We start from the raw sequence: 18,905 nt of genomic DNA on the forward strand, positions 1-18,905 counted from the left end.
CATTGTTTGGGGTTTGAGGTTCATTCATTTGTATCCCTCTATATGAAGTGAAGTGATTTCAATGTTTAGTGTAGGCCAGTAATGTATTGATGCAATAAAATGGCAAAAGGCACACACACTTGACAACCTTTGTTTAACTATGACAGTAACTAATTTAAATAAATGATACGTTTAATCAATATCACTATTGTTCTAAAGCTGGGGTGGCCAACCCTGCAGGTTCTCCAGGTCTCTCTAAATCACCAATCACTGCATGTCTTGAACACAGGGACATTTTGCCTAATTAAGACGGCTCAATTAAGCAGTTAACGATCTGGATAGAACAAAAAACTGTAGGCCCCGTGGCTCCCCAGGACCAGTGTTGGCCACCCCCCTCTCTCTAATGTGCCACTTCTGATGGATTTGATGGCACACTGGTGGGGGCAACACTTCACAGTAAAACTACAGTTCCCATGATGCCCAGCGCGCACCTTCTCTGGGCGGGTCTAGAGAAAGTGGAAGTGGTTGCGTTTGGGGAAGAGAGAGAGAGGGAGTGATAAGATTGTTTGACAGGGAGAGAGGGGAGGAGGGGGAGGCGGCGGCGGCGGTGGTTGATGACCTGTATTGGACTCTCATTTGTGCAACTTACTTTTTAATGATTGTCCTTTTCAGCCGGCTGCTATGCCTGCGACTCTGATGCGGTGTGATGAGTCGCGCTGGAGCAGCAACAGGGCACAGCCGGAGGCGCCGCCGAGCCGAGTTTGACAGCCTGTGTGTCGGGAGAGCAGGACTGGCTAGTCCGCCACGCCAGCGCGGAAAATCCCAGTAATCACAAGGGTTAGGAGTCGGAATTCAAATATGATTATGGAAACAGTGTAGCACCGCTGCGGCATTGCAGTCACTGGGACAGCAGGGCAGGAGACCCAGTCAAACAGGAACAGAAGGACGCACTCACGATCAGAGACAAAGAAACTGCAGATTAGTGTCTTCATACCTAAAAACCCGAAGAGAGAGAGAGAGAACCTGCAATATGTTGCGAAGGAGGCTGAACCGATGGGTACGTATGAAAAACAGTACGCTGGCTGAAACGGCACTCCGGTCAGACTGCGGTGTGTCGGTTGAGTAACGCGGGCTGTGTTGCAATCAACCCCCCGAGGTGATCAGGATGGTTACTGTGTTGCTTTTGCGTTGGAATGTCGAATGTCCGAGTCGAATGTCCGAATCTGGCCGCAGAATCCCCAGTTCTCGGTCTCGGGATATTTTTGTATTTACGTAAACGATTCGCCCTTTTTTATGTATTATTAATGGAACTTCCTAGATCTGGAATCAGCCGTTAAGTCACACGTGTTGTGTTTCCTTAACGTGTCAGAGGGGCATTTCTGGTTGAGGTGCCGTAGCATGTGGACGTGGGCTGCGCATGTGATGACAGCAGAGGCATGCCAGTCGGGTGTGAAGTGTGCCAGGATCAGTGGGACCCCCTCTGCAATGAAACGCTGCCTCGTGATTGTGTCCGGGTTCAATATTCAATCAGCTAATGCCTATGAAGTTCAATTCACTCAGTATTGAATTGTCATTTGGGTTCATCATGCCCAATGCCGTTTGTGTCTTGTCTCCGTTGAAGCAATTGACTTGATTAATGCGTGCAGCCCCACGCTGAGTGGACTATTGGGTGTCTGTGCTTGTGCAGGGAGAGTGGCTGTTCATTTTCAGTGTCTGTTAATGAAGCGTCTGTGTATGTACCTTTTTCTTCTATAAGTAGCTACATTAAGCTCGTTTTAGCTGCTGCCAGTAAGTCAGTAATCCGGAAACAATCCGAGGCCATCGGTCAGACTAGCTCTTGCAGATCAGAAGTGTTCAGAGTTAGCTACCACACTAGTATAGCAACAAATCAGTGAGCAATTTATATTTTCACTTCAATACTGCATACTGACTCACTCATTTCTTTCTACAAGGATCTAATCTAATCTGCTGGGGTTTTGTTATTCCTAAACCATATTGTGGGTAACTGTATTAATTGATTAACTGATTTATTATGAGCCATGATCTAAACTGGGCACACACGCTATGGCAGTTTTCAGATCTCAAAAGCTGGGAAATTTAGTTGCCTATGATTAGATCTAAAAACCTCCAGTTTCACTTTCTTGAAATCTATCCCTGGTAATTAAATATTTGTCAGCACATTTTTATAGTGGGTTCCTAGGAAGATTGTTTCCCTGCAATGGTCTTCCTGCTTCAGTATTCCACATATCAGATCGCATGCATGATATTCAACTGTGAGAGAGAGAAAGAGAAAAAGGAGAAACAAACAAATCTTAATCTCACAGGCCCTTCCAGGTATTTTCCACTGCCTTTATATAACAACTCCCTTCTGAAAGTGCAGTTTTTAGAACCAACATTTTCTTTTTAAAGCCAGCAACACATGCTTTGTAAAGTTGCACCATATTTAAGTTTGTATTTATTTATGATTAAAGTCACCCATTGAAAGCAGTGAATAATCCCTTCATAAAAGAGCCCAGTTAAGCTGTGCTGCATATAAAAACATTGCAGAGTTTTGTGGCAATCTATTATAAATATTTGCTTTACTTACAAACATGTGCATTCCCTTAGGTTTAATTAAAGTTACTTTTATTACAAAAATATCTAGGATTAATGAACGTAATCCGCTTTGGTAGCAGATTTCCCAGGACTGTTGACGCAAAAGGCATAGTTTATTATGACTGCGGTAATATATTGATAGTTTGGTATGTTGTGGGCAGTTAAATGTTTTGTTGTGTTCCAACTCTACTAAAAGCAGTTTTCAGTAGGGAGTCATGACACCTTAACTGGCCCCAGGAATGATTTTGTGCTGCCGGCCCCTGAACGGTAGGACCCACAAACTGTACTGCAGAATTTGGGTCAGTTTATTTTGTTCACTTCCAATCCCATCTCAATATAATGTGGTTAACTCAAAACCTACCCATACATTTTTACCCATTCTACCCATTCCATTTAATCAGTCCTAATTCAGTACAATTTCTGAGACTTTTTGTTAAATATTACCTCTTTTCTTCTTAATTTATACATAATGTATAGAAGTATTTTTCTATATGTCTATAATATCTATATGTAATATATCCAATAATTATTTGGAAAAAAAAAACTCCAGATGTATAGAAGAATATTATGTGATGCCTAAAATTGTGAAAATGTCCAGGTCAGATTTACCTAAACTTTTTATAATTGAAATGAGTCCTTGAAAAATCATTATTAGTAGTCTTGGGGGAGACTTGCTTTCTATATGATTTCGTAAGGTCGTAAAAATAATCAAATAAAGCTCTCTAATAATTATGCAGCATAACTCTCTTGGTTTTTTTTAATGCACGGTCATCTTTTTTCAAGTCTTCCAGAGCTCGTGCTTCTATAAATTTCATAAGTCATAAATAACATTTCGGATGCGGTGGATTTGCTGTCGTCAGTAGAGTATATTATTATCATCTGAAATACACCTTGTGCCTCTTATTCACCACCTCGGCTTGCCAGCTGTGCTTGAAGGTGTAATGTTACATAGTGCCAAGTCAGGTGCATCCAGGCAACCATCTTAAAAGGGCGAAACTTTCACCATGTGATGAACCTTGCGGTGAGTTTCTGCAAGGAAAGTCATCGAAAGACTTTAAAACGGAGCAAGCTTGCAATTACTGCACCAAGTACATTACTGCAGAAAGGAAGGCTGTCTCTCTTTGTTTGCATTTATGTTCTTCTTATCAAAGCTTTAATCTTCTGCAGTCCACTCCAGTAAATATCTGGACACTGGGGGATTACATACTTACTAAAGCTGCTTTGTGTATACTCTATACAGCTCATTAAGAATTTAAAGAACTAAACAAATGATACATTTTTAATGGATTATGCAGGGTCACTTTATTTTCTGCCTCAATGCTTTTTTGTTTTCAGTTGGATTCCTGGTGTACAGATACTTATTGCAGACACTGCACTGTAAGTTTAGGTGTCCTACAAACATGACTTTCGTTTTTTCCATTTGTCTTCTCCTGGAAGCCAAATGGAAAAAACATATATTTTCCATTTCAGCCAATTTAATTGAGAGCACGTCTGTTTGGATCCCAAATCTTATCATCCTTAAATGTGCAGCTATCTGCAGTGGAGTCTCAAAGTGTGCAGTTGGACGTAAGCACTCCATTGGCATGCCATTCAAAGTTTATTTTATTGTATTTCTCCATTGGAAAATCTGTCACGTATTTTGACATCACCACCAATTACACGCTATGAGGTGTATTGACTGAAAGCGTTCATACCATATTTGGTGGTGATGTCAAAAGACACGAAAGATTTTCCATTGGAGAAATCAAAAACATTTAGAATGGATTAGATCAAGGCTGTTCCGGCTTCAGCTGCAATCTTCCTTGTAGGGCAGCTTTAAATCCATTTATTGGTCCCAGCACCTGCATAACAATGATTTGGAGATGAGTGGAAATGAGGTGTGAGGTTATTATCCTGTCCAGGCTCGGTTCCTGTTCTGCAGCCCCTATCCCAGGACCAGGGTTAGCCACCACTGCCCTATCCCCTGCCACACCTTGCCACACCTTGCCTATTGGCTTATTGGGGTTTTGTCCAGTGCCCAAACTGGTCTTTCAGAGATTACATCTCTTCCATCAGGGTGGTTGAAAAGGAGTGGCCTGTTTATTGTCAGCACCAGTTTTTGCCGAGTTCTCTTTGTCTGCTTAAAGCTAAAACCGAATATAATACATATGTACATGTGTTTTAATGAATTAATTATGTTCCAGAGGTTGAAATGTTCATTAAGGCACCTCCTTACTTCCTTAAAACATCTTCTCTCAAAATAATGTATAGTTTCTCCCACAATTCGCTGCTTTTATAAAGGCTTAATTATTATTCATTCTTGTAAATTGGTTTTGGTTTGGTCAAAGGGTGTTAAAGGTAAGAACATGTATGCTAACTGAAAATTAAAATTAAGAATACATCTTTGTGCTGTTAAATGCATGTGAGCCACTCTGGGTTATGGTCTTCACAGGGCATTGTGCAGTTTCTCTTCCTTTGAAGTCCATCCCTGAGGAGATCTAAAAATAGGATACCAGGATACACCGCGAGTGTGAACTGTGGTAGTTTTGCACCAGTAACGCATACGTTTGATGTCTGAGCGCGGTTTGAGCTGTAATTGTGTGCAGTCAGCCCAGTCTTTAATCCGCTGAATCTTGGTTATTTTTAGTCGTTCTTTTTTTTTTTTTTTCTTGAAGTGGTTTCTTAGCTACTCACGATTCAGTCCCGCTTTCGGTGTCTTCCCCTTTGTCTTTTTCCTGCTCCCAAGTTGACACACTGACTGCGCTGCTGCTGCTGTTTTAGGCATTGTGCTCAATTTTTGCTTCTTACTGCTGTGACCTAGCAGCTAATAAGCTCAGCTTTGCTGGCAGGGATTCAGTGTATTTTCTGGGGTGTGCAGGCGTGCATGTAAAACAGTCTCTAACAGCCATTTGCATTGCCTGTGTGCATCCATGACAGGGACTAGGTTTTTAAAATCATATGGGGCTTCCCTCTTTTGTTTATGTAATGAGCTACAGTGAATGAAGTTTACAGCAGCTTTTTTTTTTTTTTTGTATTTTGCATTCACGTCACCTGTGTTTGAATATGCCTTGATTTATGACCGTAAACACCCTCGGTGGAAAATAAATTGATTTGTTTTCTCCATTTGTAAGGGTAGGTAGTTGTAATTGAAACGAATTGCTTGTCCGTGTGGGTAACTTAACGGATCGCTACCCTGCTGCCGCCATCCTCCTTTGCAGCACTTAGGCCTGTACAGTACAGGGTTTCTACTTCCACCGAGGTCTCCGCATTTGGCCTTGGGGTTTGGACACGTGCTTTCCTTCTGTGGAAGTCTTGCACCAAATGTGGTCCTGCTTTCCGAGAAAAAGTGTGTCTGTCAGAGTCAGTCTTGAGCCATCTACCATAAATATCAGACTTTATTCACGGTGTCTGCTGCATGTCCATTTGAACCCACGTGTCCATTCTGACACCCCTTTGATCTCAGCTGGATGGAGATGGGGGTTGCCGGAGCTCTTCCCAGGAGCTTTTTGTGTATAGTAGGCAAACGACAAGAACTGTGATGTTTAGTACATTCAGTATTACTGTTCTGAGGGCTCCTGCCTCCTTGAGGACAGCTTAGCAGGCTGGAGTCATTATTAATAAAGTATCACTGCTGGAGTGATTGTTTTGTTTGGCAAGAAGCTGCCCACATTCAGCACCTGCAAATGTCCCCTTGATAAATATGACATTTATAAAGAGGCGGGGGGTTAAGAGCAACTGTATCTTTGAAATCAAATCAAATCATCTGATTGACTGCAGCAGTAGCACAGACACGCCGTAAGGAAAAGTGGTTGCCTTGCCCCAGAGAAATGGACCAAGTTGCCCGCGGGAAGGCTGGGTCTGGAGCTGGAGGTAGCGGTTCACTCTGTGCTACAGCCTAAAGCAGAGGCCTGTCCGGAAGCTTGATTTATATTGGTTCTTTCATCAGGGGGGCTGCATATTGATTAGAGCATTGCTCCGTTTTACAGCCATTTGTCTTGTCCCGAACTGGCTGTGGGACAGAAGTGCTTATTCACCATCTCTCCATCCTCCTCTCTCCCCTGCTCCCCTGCCCCTCAGTAATGAGATCTCAGCACCAGAGCTCATCTGCTTCGGTCAAAGGACAATAAATACATCGCGGGGAAATGAATAAGCGCTGACCATTGGAGCAGGCTCACAGACCTCAACGGCGGCAGGAGAGTATACTTCTCTAAACGGGGGGTACAAGCGACAAAATTATTCTTATTTTGAAAGGCCTCAGGAAAAAGAAATATTGAAGTAATAATATTCTAATCATTCTGCCTGATGTTTCTTTTAGTGTTACTGTTTTTTTCATTCTTGAAGGCAGGCTCAGTGTTTCCTGCACTTTGTACTCCTCTATTATTTAGCCTGTTCTTTTTCCGTTTATTACAAATCCTCTTCCTAGCTGTCTTTATACTCTGCTCTCTCTCCCTAGCCAGCCAGTTTGCAGAGTGGCTGAAAATGTATTTCTTTGGTTCAAATATTTATCAAGGCTTAATCCCCAAGACCCTCCTTCTTTGGCTGGAAATCCATGCCAGGGGATAAGAAAGAAAAATATGAATGTTTTATTGACTGTGTGGGAGACAGCATGTTTTCTGGTAAATACAAATTTAAGGGATTCCCAGTTTGCAACATCACTTTCTCCCACCAAGAGCTGATGAGAATTAAACTGCAACCTTACCAGCACTGCGTCAGTTTCCCGAGGGACAACGTCAGACTCCCGCTTGGCAGCCGCGGCTGAACAAACACATCCAGCGCCGACACGCACACACTGACAAACACTGCACTTTCCCAGTAAAGCAGCAGGGTTCTGCATTCAAAGATAAAATTAGGCTTTTAACTTGGTTCAGACATAATGAGGAAAGACACGGTGCATCTGGCGTAATTAAATAAATGCCAGGTTTAAATAGAGAGGAAGTAGGGAGTTTTTCTTTTTCTTTTTTTGATTTAAAATGAATTAAATAGAATTATAGTCTGCATCACTTTTTTGCATTATGAAAGATTCTGGCACCAGCAGCTTCTACATCCAAGATGCGAATTTCTAGATTTCCCTTCGGACAAGACAACCGTAGGAATCTTATTAATATCAAGAATCTCTCTTGCAACATTGTTGATCCACTTCCTCTCTCGGGGCATCGTGGAGATTTTTGCCAGTTTAAAAGTACATAATGCTTTCATAGGAAGGCAGATTAGTGTAATAGTTTCCATGTTTACCAGACATCTGGAATACAGGAGCGTTCTTTAATTGTGGTGCCCATATTTTTGTATACAGCACTCAGATCCAGTAGGTGGTCCTCCTGCTTGTGTTGTAAAATGGGATTCATTTTATTGGCTCCTCAGTTTTATTGACCCCAAAGCCAGAGCAGCCCTGTGATTTCTCTCACAAAGCATTGTGGGAGTTTACAACAAGCAACCCACACTTGTTTTGAAGCAGATCACCTGGGATCCTTCAAAGAAACTGCTCTGAGATCTTCCAGTCAATCAGCTACTAGCAACCAAGTAAAGATGATGTGTGGTATCATCTCTTACCTCTTTCCTTTCCTGTTTCCAGTTTTCTCCCCAGCCATTAATTACATATGTTACATAAGGAGTGACTGTCCAAATGTTTTTGAAATTGTTTTCAGCTGGAAAATGATACTTAAAATGTCAGTTGGCTACGATCTCTATATTAAGCAATGTAGAGATCATGGCCCGCATTACGGTCAGTAGTCCCATGCTGTAGCAGAAGAGAGCAGCTGTTCTTTAAGTACTGACACCCACCATTTTAAAGTAACATGTAACTAGGCTAAAGGACTTACAATTAGGGTAACAAAATGGTTTAATTTGCACTGTAAATTGCCTGGAATCTCCAAACAAATAATAATAATAATTAACAACAACAAATGGCAAAATTCTCGGTGTCACCTTTAGTTTTCCATCTATACCCATGTTATTTTTAGTTCTTTCCCTCACCCTCCCAAAGTGCTCCATTTGTTGGCAGGTATGTACAGGTACCTTGGTGCCCTGTATGGAATGATTGCATGGGCTTAGCTGTCCGAGGCACTTCTGAACATTGTGAGCTTCATGCTGAAGACAGGAGTGCAGCGTTCGGTGGTAGTGAGACTGCTCAGTTTAGTCAAGCGCTGTTGTTGATGGCAGATCTCATGGACTGAACCAGACTAACAGGTTTTTCTTCGTTTTTTTTCTGTCACTTCCTGTTTTTAACTAACATTAAGGAATATTTTGCTGCTTTATCTGAGGTAGGACCGATTATCAACACTCACCCTGTGTGCTACAACATGTCGTCTCTTGAAATCCCTTTATCTGACATTACTCTTTGATTTTACATTCTGACATATTTAGTCAGTTTTTAATCTTTGTTAACCCTGGATTAAATGTAATTGCCAATTCTGCCCCAAGGAGGGTGTGACATTTAGGTTACACATTGTACCAAAATCCTTCAAAGATCCTCTTTTGCAATGAGAAAATGATCTGCAATGAGAGCAACGACATAACGACGATTTTGAAACTGTGGGATTTGTTGTGGTTGTGGTGCCATAGATTTGACACAGTTTACTCCCTCAGTTGTAATATCAGCTTCCTCACAGGGAACTGTGTGAATGTGCAACACCGCAGCGTGCCGTTTGTTGATAAAACAATTGGGAAATTCCGTGTGATCCGAGAGCACCGAGATGTTATCTGCCATCTCTTCGAATGCTCCCATATCCTCCTCAAAAGCCAAAGACAAGGAGTGGATTTAATTGACTTCCTGTTTAGGCATTATGCTAGCTACTGTGTCATGTACTACTCTGTGGAAGAAAACTGTTAAATTTGTATGTTTTCCAATGAATGGTGTGAGATCATTATAATAATAATGGCCCCTCCAAAAACATTTAAAAATATGGCAAAATAAAATCAATATAATGTTTTTTTCCAAATACAGTCATCCCCATCATAATTGGTTTTTGAAACCAGCAACGTAAGTTGAAACAGAAGTGTCCCTAATCTATGCCATCATAACAATTCGGCAGTAAACCGTTACATTAACCTTAAAAAAAAAAAAAAAAAGTTAGTAGCAAGCAGAAAGATGATTTGAAGCACTGATTGCAATATGAAACTCTGGGGCCCCTCCCATGTGCCTACTTAGTGCAGTGTTGCTGGTGTAATTGCGGACCGACGTAAGTCATAATTCATGGGATGACTACCCAATAATGATAACTGTAGTGAGGTTTGGGATATTTGGAAAGAAATGGCAGGACAAGCAACGAATGTGAATAGCTGTATGTTGATTGGTGAGCTGAGAAGAATGAGAAGAATTTTTTTTTTTGCGGCCTGTGGCAGGGCATTGGGCCTTTAATTGAAATGTATTTTAAAGCGTGTGGTTGGCATAGAGAGCCACAGCCTGCTTCATGCTGAAGTAGTGAAGGCCATCAAGGTCATAAACAGTCTTTCGTCTACATCGTGTACGATCAGTAATAACGCTGAAGGAAAATCATTGTCCTTTTCCAAACATCGCTATTTATGCATCCAGAAATGCAGTGGTGTGCAAACTAGATCCCGGCTCTTCCATTCTGGTTCTATGTCTATTTAAACTGAAATAAAAATGTTTCCAGATTTGTCAGCGTGTGGTCATCTGTGACACCTGCCAAAACTGCAGGACCATAGCCTTCTGCGATCAGGGCTACCCCCTGCAGGTTCAGGGGAGTGTTTGTTGGCTCGCTTTTGTGTTCACCAAGGGACAAGGTATCACTGGCTTCCTAATATTAGACGGATGATAATGTGAAGACCTGGATGCATGTAGGTTGAGTGCATTTTGTGCATATTTATGTGCATCTGTGCTTCTTTTGAATGTGGTAGAAGATGAGCAGATCAAAGTGAGGTTCACACCTCCAGAATGTGAAATATCGGCCCGTCTGCGTTTTCGCACGGCAAGCCCACAGTGCTGCAAATTGGCATCAACGTCGCAACTGATCCACTTTTAGCTCGGCGTGCTCACAGACCCAGAGTTCACCCCAAGGGGTATCTTTTGCTCTGTTAGCAGTGGAAAACCCAGTCTGTCAATGATGTAGTCTATGGATTGCTATTTCAATTGGTGCATAATGCTTATTTCCTAGACCATGCGGACCTCAAAGTTAGATTGTGTTAATTGTATGAATCTTCCCCAGTCAGCCAGGCTGTTCCACATGATAGGTGTCAATGTTACCTTCAATATTGACTGTGTTGTATGACTGGGAAGGCATTTATGAATTATAACATGTATGCAAACAGTCTTGTCAGAGAATTGTCAAAGCTAAAAGGTGAAAGAAGAAAGGAAAGTGGGAGAGACTGAGTTTGATTGATACCATAGTGTTTTTTTCTAGCTCTGGGAAAAATGAGCCACATCAATCCGGATCATAGCCAGCTGCAGTCCTGGCAGACTTTATGACAGCTTTATCATGCTGTTCTCTGGGGGGCACTTCCATACTCGACTGCTGTTCCTTTTCCTGCCTTGACTCTCCTTCCCCTCCACCGAAGGCTGGTGATCTCTATCAGCTCGATTGTGGTCTCGTGCTGGGTTTCCACTGTCAGGAGCTGATATTGCCTGGCTTTTTTTAACTCGTGCCCAAAGGCTTGGAGATGTTTTACATGGCTTTCCCTAATTTCCATTTTAAGGTAACCCAAATTCTCCACCAATCAAATGGCATTGTAAAATAACCACTGATATGCCACTTTAATCTTAGAAAACTTTTATTTTTGAATCACAATCATTAATTAATCACGATTACATATTTATTCACATGTTAAAATCATATAAAACATTTATATGAGTAATTCTAATTAAAATAATGGGTGTAAAATAATTCCAAGGAAATCCCGAAATTGTACTTTAATAACAATTACAGCAATCCAGTCCAAAACATTATCCCCAAAAAGTCACAAAAATGTACTGAAAAAAAGTCCCCTGTAAATGCAGTTCGATCATCAGATTGAAAAAGTAAATAAACTTCAAAAAAAATCTGTACTGCATTTTATAGACTTTTAAAAGCATAGGCTCAATATAGGAACTAAAACCATAGTAGGTCACAGGTCACCTATTTCTTCTCACTGAACCAGCTGCTCAGACACACTAGTCCGTTCATATTTTCAGAAGATAATACTGCTCTCTTCTATTATAACTGACATTAAATTCACCTTCACAGAGATTACATATCACTTTGTTTTTGTCCGATGAACCAAAATAGAAAAAGACATTCATTAAGCGACCTTTCTTCTCCATCACAAACACTTCTGTTGCTCAACTACAGGTGCATAGAATGCTAAAGTAGAGAACCACGATGAAATAATTATCAACGTGTTATTTGAATGAATCACGTTAACGCTGACAGCCCTATTATTCATTGAGTTGGGTTAGGTTAGGTTGGGTTGTGTTAATGGCAGGGCATATCACCTCTACATTGTTTTGGCCAGTCCCTTGACTTGAGCCTCTCTAAACATGTGTGGGCTTTCCTGGCCTGATTCCTTGACAAACATCCCCCTTAACCCACTCTCTGGGACTCCCTCACACCCAGGCACCTGGCCTTTAACTGTTGAGTTGGATTTTAAATCTTCAGGCCCATCACACCTATACACCTAATCACAACAACATCCCTGCCTATGATTACACATTACAGTGTGAATGTAATGAATAATTAGTTATATAGACATATAATTAGAGGGCACTATCTCAATGAGGAAGCTTGTGGCAGACTGTTAATAATTATGTGACCATCCTTTATTCCACAGTTCGCAGAGTGTTCGTCTCTCTGCTGTTCATGGGATTGACCGCAAGTACATCCTTCTGCCCCCCTGCCCCCTACCCTTCCCTCTGGGTGAATGTGTAACTTTATGAATAGGTGTGTTGTAACCGTTCAAAGGGTGTATGGTTGTGTTTTAACAGGCATGAGCTGCTTGATCTTTTTGCTTCAGAGAAAGGAGCTCAGGTTTCCTGTAATCGATGGAACTAAACTGCATTAACCCTGTTCCGATTTGCATGCCCATCTATTTGTCTTTGACATTTTAGTTTTGAATTGCAAAACTCGACTGAGGTCCAGGAGGTGATGCGCTTGCAGACAGTGCAGTGTACTTTGGTGGTTACAGATGGGGGCCAGGCTTAGAGGCAGACATGATGTTTGAGCTGAGGACTGGGAGCCTTTGCATTTTTGGGTTTTAGAGGTAAAGAGTTTGTGAAAGACTGCAATCATGATGCCCTGTTTTTACATGAACTTTGCACCACACTGACCATCTTGTCAAGCCTTTTTTTCTCAATTGCAAAATATATATAAAAATAACAACGACCCTATTATAAACAAGCTCAGTCTGCTTTGTTATGAGCTGGAGTCCCTTGCTGCACTGTATCACTAGTACAGTGTGATGTGGAAACATATCAGAGTGGTCAGAGCAGGGGTGAGTGGAAGTCATGTGATGTGGGTAGACAGTGTGATCTGAGTTGTGACCTAGTCTGGCCCAGTATGTGTTGGGTAATTGTAAGGGGAATTGTCAAGAGTGTACTGTAGAAAGTGAGACGGCTAAGTAGGATCTTCTAGACCAGTGTATAAATGAGGGAAAAATTCCCAACCGAAAGTTCAAGTGTAAACTTTCATTTTCACTCTCATTGTAAATACTGCCATAAAAGTGTCTCACCCACGTTATTGACTAACTTAAATGATCCAACTGATGTTTTTTATAGTTGTTTTCAGTTTCTTTCCTGAATTTTGTTGCAGGTTGAACTGAGGTTTAAAACCAATCCCATCTTGTTTGCATGAAAACCCTGTTTCAAAAGCTGTAAGATATTTGCGTTCCTTTATTCTGCAGTTAAAACCTTCAATACGAGATTATCAAAATTGCAGAAGAAAATAAATAAATAAAGAATGGGGGGGGGTTGCAGGTTCCCAGGACACAGATCTGCAACCTTAGTCCTTAGTTCATGTTCAGGTCAAGCTTGGAAAGACTTTTGTAGGCAATTATGTAATTATTAAATTAAATAATTAAATGTTTTCAAGGTTTTGACTCTTTATCAGTTAGAGCAAACTATAATATATGCAGGACAGAAGGTTCCTAAAAAAAAACCAGACCTTGACACATTTCCCTGCTTTATTGTTTATTTTCAAAACAAGTGCATTGTCTCAGTGTGATGCAGATGCTTCCTGAAATGATTTTGTCACTCTTCAAAAAAGTTATTTGCAGCACAAACCCGTCAGCCCTAGCCTCAGCTAAGAGATGCAGCACTTCGACAATGGGCTAAAATTGAAATCTGCGTTTAAAAATAGCCCAGTGTCAAGACAGGCATTCTGAAGAACAGATGGCAGGAGCATATTGTACAGTGCCATACAATATAATGTGGTGCAGACGTGTGATATCAAGATAACTCCCTGTAGCATTCAGAGAAGTGTGTGTCAGTCAGTTTATCCAGGATTAGGTGCTCTGATCTGATCTATTGAGATGGTGACCGCCTTTGATTCTCCACATAGCAGTGTGAGCATTGGAAAATTAGATGGTTGGGTAGAAATACTGCCCAACAAACCTGCTGCATTATTGCGTTGTGCAGCTCAGTGCATCTGAGGTCAGCCTGAGAGAGCAGTTGTAGCGGATATTGTATCCCTTCATTATCTCACTGCCTGCAGTCCCTGGAAAAAGTGGGGGGTCATAATCATTCTGCTACCTGATGCATTGTTCCATACTTCCTGTAGTGCCAGTCCCAGACACTGCACACAATTTGGTTTCTACTATGGTTAAGGTTACATGTAAATATTGCACACCATTTAAAATCAACAGGTACTCAGACTAACCTAGTCACAGCCCCCAGACTGTGTACTTTGACTGTTTTCAGTTTAGTGTCATTAATATCTCTTGGTGGTGCTGGTATATTTATTTATTTATTTATTTACTCTTTTATTGAGACTGCTTATACACTGGTGAATTTGGAGCAGGCTGGCTTCAGTAGTGAACTCGGAGGATAACGTGTTTGCCATTGTATTCAGTCCGCTATCTAGAACGTCTGTTTGCACTTGTGGCCTCTGTGAGTGAATAGTTCACCTGAATGATAAAAAAAAAAAAAAAAAAAAATGGGGAGGGGGTGACACAAACACGCATACACCCACACACTGTGCAGTTCTCAAATGTCAGTTCAAAAGAATGATCTAGAAAAATAAAAGAGAGACTTTGCCGACAGAGAAATGTCATGTGGCAGTTTTAACAAACCTTTGTAATGCCAATAATGCCTATTTTCAAGTTCCGAGTTTTACAAACCCAGAACCAGTGTTTAACCAATACAAATATAGATTTCGTTGCTGCATATTTACACTAATCGTGTGTGTATTGTGCTGCTTCATTGCACATATCTTCAAGGTATCATTATGATTTTAGCAAATGTTGTGACTCCTGGAAGGAGTTATTTTCATTCTCAGACTCCACGTCAACTCTTGTTTTGCAGACATGGAAAACAATGGCAGCTGTAGCAAGGAGCTACTGAGAGGTTATTGTTACAGGGGGTGTGACTGCGCTGTGGGCTTCTGTTTCCTTCAAGAGGAACTGGTATGACTCCAAAGCGTGGTACCAATGCCCCTTTGTTTTTCAGTTTCCCACACAGACTCGCAGAGCTGCCAACTGCAGATGTAAACATGGTGCAGAAAATCGCCTTTTGTCATTTACTGCTGCCTCTAGCTGTGTTTTGGGGTTTTATTTGGAAATGTTTAGGCTATGTATGGAAAATGCTGAGTAGTGTTCATGTAGTGGTCCCAAATCACGAGACACAGGACGATTTGTTATTTTATTGCAGGATCCCTAGTCTCCTGCTCCCAGTGGCATTCCCAGGATGCACTGCACAAGTTTGGAGGCAGTTCTGTTATAGCTTGTTTTGTGATTATTGCTTGGGCATCTAGCAAGCATCAGTGTCTGTTGTTTACAATGCAATTATCATTTCTTTTCAGGCCAGTGCCACGTCCTGTTGTAATTAGCTTGATTGGTAGGATTTTATTGATCTGCTTCCAAAATGATCATTAGAAAATGCTGAACAAATGCCAATCTCTATAAAAAGGCAGCAGTGTGGACTATCGGTCAGGGCTCTGGACTCCTGAGCAGAAGGTTGTGGGTTCAGTCTTAGGTGTGGGAAACTGCTATTGTACCCTTGAGCAAGATACTGTACCTAGATTGCTCCAGTAGAAACCCTGGTCTGTTGAGGTCCCTTCCTTCACTAACCATGTCTATACCCACCGGATTTATGTGCTGAGGTGGAGGGCCACAAGAAACTTACTTTTTGTTATTCTAAATGCATTTTATTGCAAGGGAGCTCCACTAAGTCTTTCTGATCTAACTAACACCTTAAAATCAGCTGTATATCGGACCCTTGAGAGAGCTGCATGTAATACATGACGAAATATCTGGTTCATTTTAATTTAGCACTATCAACCAGAGCTGTGAGAAAGGATTATTCGATTATTTGCAGCAGGGTTAGAATGTCACCGACTCACTGAGGGGATTAATTTGTCGCCGGCCCTAATTGAATACAAAACTGTTTTTAATTAAAACTTGGTGTTTTTTCACTTGATTGCATAACTGGATTACTGACAATTTATACACGGGAAATTCTCTCCCGTGTCAATAATGCTGTACTCCTGCAAGTAAAGTGAATCCTTTTAATCGCATGATGGTCTCATGTAGCTTGATTGAGGCCTGTGAGTGTGAAGCAGAAGATGTTTTTTTTGTTGTTTGGGGTTGTCTTTGATAAGCACGTTGGGCCACTCAGTGTGGCTGGTTAGGTAATGCTGTAGCCTTCTCTCTAGAAATGCATACAAGGACACTGGACAAATTCGTGACAAATGTAAAATCTCCCCTTCAGCAGACATATTTGCGGTTCTAGCATGTCTGCTTTGCATGTCACAGTGTTGAGATTGAGGCCTTTCTCAGGGATGTGGCAGTGTGTATAAAGAACCACTAAATTACATTTGGGCAAATTCCCCACAGGAAACACCTTTTGAGTTAGTCAGCGCTGTGACAAATAGTCCTAAAGTTGATGGATAAAATAGGATTTCATTCCTAAACAAAATCTTAATCCTTTAACCTCCCTTGCCCAAAACCTCTCAGTTTCTCAATCACAGTTGACAATCATTTATTTAGCCAATCCCGTAAGCCCCACACCTCCCCACCATTACACACGTAGTTTCAATTCACACTGTGGAACGGCAATTACTGCTGCCTTAAAAGGCCCTGTGGCATCCAGCCGACACAGTGTATCAGCGCTGAAGCCTGGTTCCAGTCTGTGAAACGGAGGGAAAAGCGAGTGAACTCGACAGAACTGAGCTCTGCTTGTTGAAATTGATTGTCCCGCTTGAAAACCTCCAGGACTGTGCATTAGACTGGCGTATCCTCGCGCAAAGGTCTGAATTATTAACTGGGGCTGTAATAGCAGTGCATTTTGTACATTCTGGGAATACAGCACCAAAGGAAATGGGAAGCACTCTGGAGGTAAAGTGGGACTAGTCTGGCTCTCTCTCCTCGCTCTGTGCAGACATGACAGCAAAGTGCAAGCTTCCTCCAAGCCATATCACCTGAAAAGGCCTTGGACATTTGCTCATGGACCCAGCTGGCTAGATAAGGGGCTTCTACTCATGTGTACCCCCCTCCACATTCTTAACACAACAGAGAACTGGAGTATTTCCAGTTAACTGACCTTGACTGGTACTGTTGATTCATGATCTCTGTGTTCATCCACTATCTCTGGTTTATCTACATAGTTAGAGTGTAACTCATTCCCTTGAAAAGGAGAGGAGGGGTTTTAGTATTTTTTAACGTGACGACGCTAAATCAAACCCCAAAAGGTACTACTGGGATTTGAGATGCAGTTTTTATTTTTTGCCTGCCCAGACATTTTTGGCTTGTAATAGCCTGCTGTTCATTGAGCATAGATGACGTGCCTAACGAGCTAACGAGTAATAGAGAGCCTTCAAGGAGGCATAGCCAACCTGCATCACTTTGGTAGATATTGTTTAAAAAGTCAGCAGATTTACCCGAGAATTTGCACACCCAGTGTTTGATGTTGAGAAGATGCTAAAATAAGTCTTGTTTTGGCGGAGAATATCACACTGGGACAATATGACGTGCATCCCGATTTTTCAGTGCAGGATTGCAGCCATTGCCAGTCACTTAGCATCTTCATCTTCACCTAGAGAATAAGAACATAAGAAAGTTTACAAACGAGAGGAGACCCATCATGCTAGTTTCGTGTCTATTAATAACTAAGTGATCCAAGGATCCTATCAAGTCTATTTTTAAATGTTTCAAAATGTTCAGCTTCAACCACATCGCTGGGGAGTTTGTTCAGATTGAGACGACTCTCTGTGTGAAGAAGTGTCTCCTGTTTTCTATCTTGAATGCCTTGAAGCCCAATTTCCATTTGTGTCCCCGGGTGCGTGTGTCCCTGCTGATCTGGAAAAGCTCCTCTGGTTTGCTGTGGACGATGCCTTTCATGGTTTTGAAGACTTGAATCAAGTCCCCACGTAGTCTCCTCTGTTCCAGGTTGAAAAGGTTTAGTTCCCTCAGTCTCTCAGTAGGACATTCCCTTCAGACCTGGAATAAGTCTGGTTGCTCACATCTGAACTGCCTGCCTCTTGTTCGCAGTGTTAGTTTTATCTTCCTGCTGCATGATCACTCCATTGAGTGTGTTGGCCTTCTTTTCCATTTGTCTTCAGCAGACAGGGACCGAAAGGGTTAATGGTTTCCGACTGCTTTCATCCTAAGATAGGGGGTGAAAAATGGAAATGCTTTCCAAGATGTCCTTGCCATTGTAGATGTTCCTCTGGCATTAAGAAAGTCCAGCTGCTCTCAGTTGAAGTTATGAGTCTTTACTGAGTGGTCAGGGAATAGATATGAGAGGCTGCCACAGATATGGATTTATTTCCCTTTTCTCCTTTAATGTCCTAGGCTTTGTTTATCCCATTATTGCACAGCATATGTGACTGTTACTGTAAATCGCTGCAATTATCCACTTAGTGCTGGTTCATTATTTAATTCAGGCTGTAACAGGCACACTCACAATTCAGAGCTCTGTCCTCCTGACAGAATTATGAGGGATAAACATTGACGACTGAGCTAGGGCAGCTTCTGTGATCTTTAACCCATGTGATCTCTTCGTTGTTAACCTTTTTTTATTTTCTAGATAAACATTTGCTGTGGACACACATTACTGCAATGATGCTTTCCTCTTCACCTCAGTGGTGTCCAAGCCAAATCAATCTAAAATGCTTCGGTCGGGGTCGTTCTTAATTTTGTGTTTGGCGGGTATGCAAAGCGAAGCGAGACGTTTGCTAGTGTTTCAGATGTAATTCGATTGGATTCCTAGCACG

General features: G+C 41.6%; 1 protein-coding gene across 4 annotated transcripts in view; it reads left to right on the forward strand.

The window, feature by feature from the left end:
• Positions 1 to 537: 537 nt before the first annotated feature.
• Positions 538 to 18,905, forward strand: part of atp11c (ATPase phospholipid transporting 11C (ATP11C blood group)) — a 41,351-nt gene continuing 22,983 nt past the window's right edge. For all 4 annotated transcript variants that reach the window (XR_010820136.1, XM_066715158.1, XM_066715159.1 and 1 more), the window contains exon 1: positions 538 to 1,036. Coding sequence is in view for 3 of the 4 variants with exons in the window: in XM_066715158.1 (XP_066571255.1) it covers positions 1,010 to 1,036 (27 nt within the window). In the remaining variant the exon portion in view is untranslated. The remainder of the gene's footprint in view (positions 1,037 to 18,905) is intronic.

This window comes from Amia ocellicauda, chromosome 10, assembly GCF_036373705.1.
Source record: "Amia ocellicauda isolate fAmiCal2 chromosome 10, fAmiCal2.hap1, whole genome shotgun sequence".
NCBI lineage: Eukaryota > Metazoa > Chordata > Actinopteri > Amiiformes > Amiidae > Amia > Amia ocellicauda.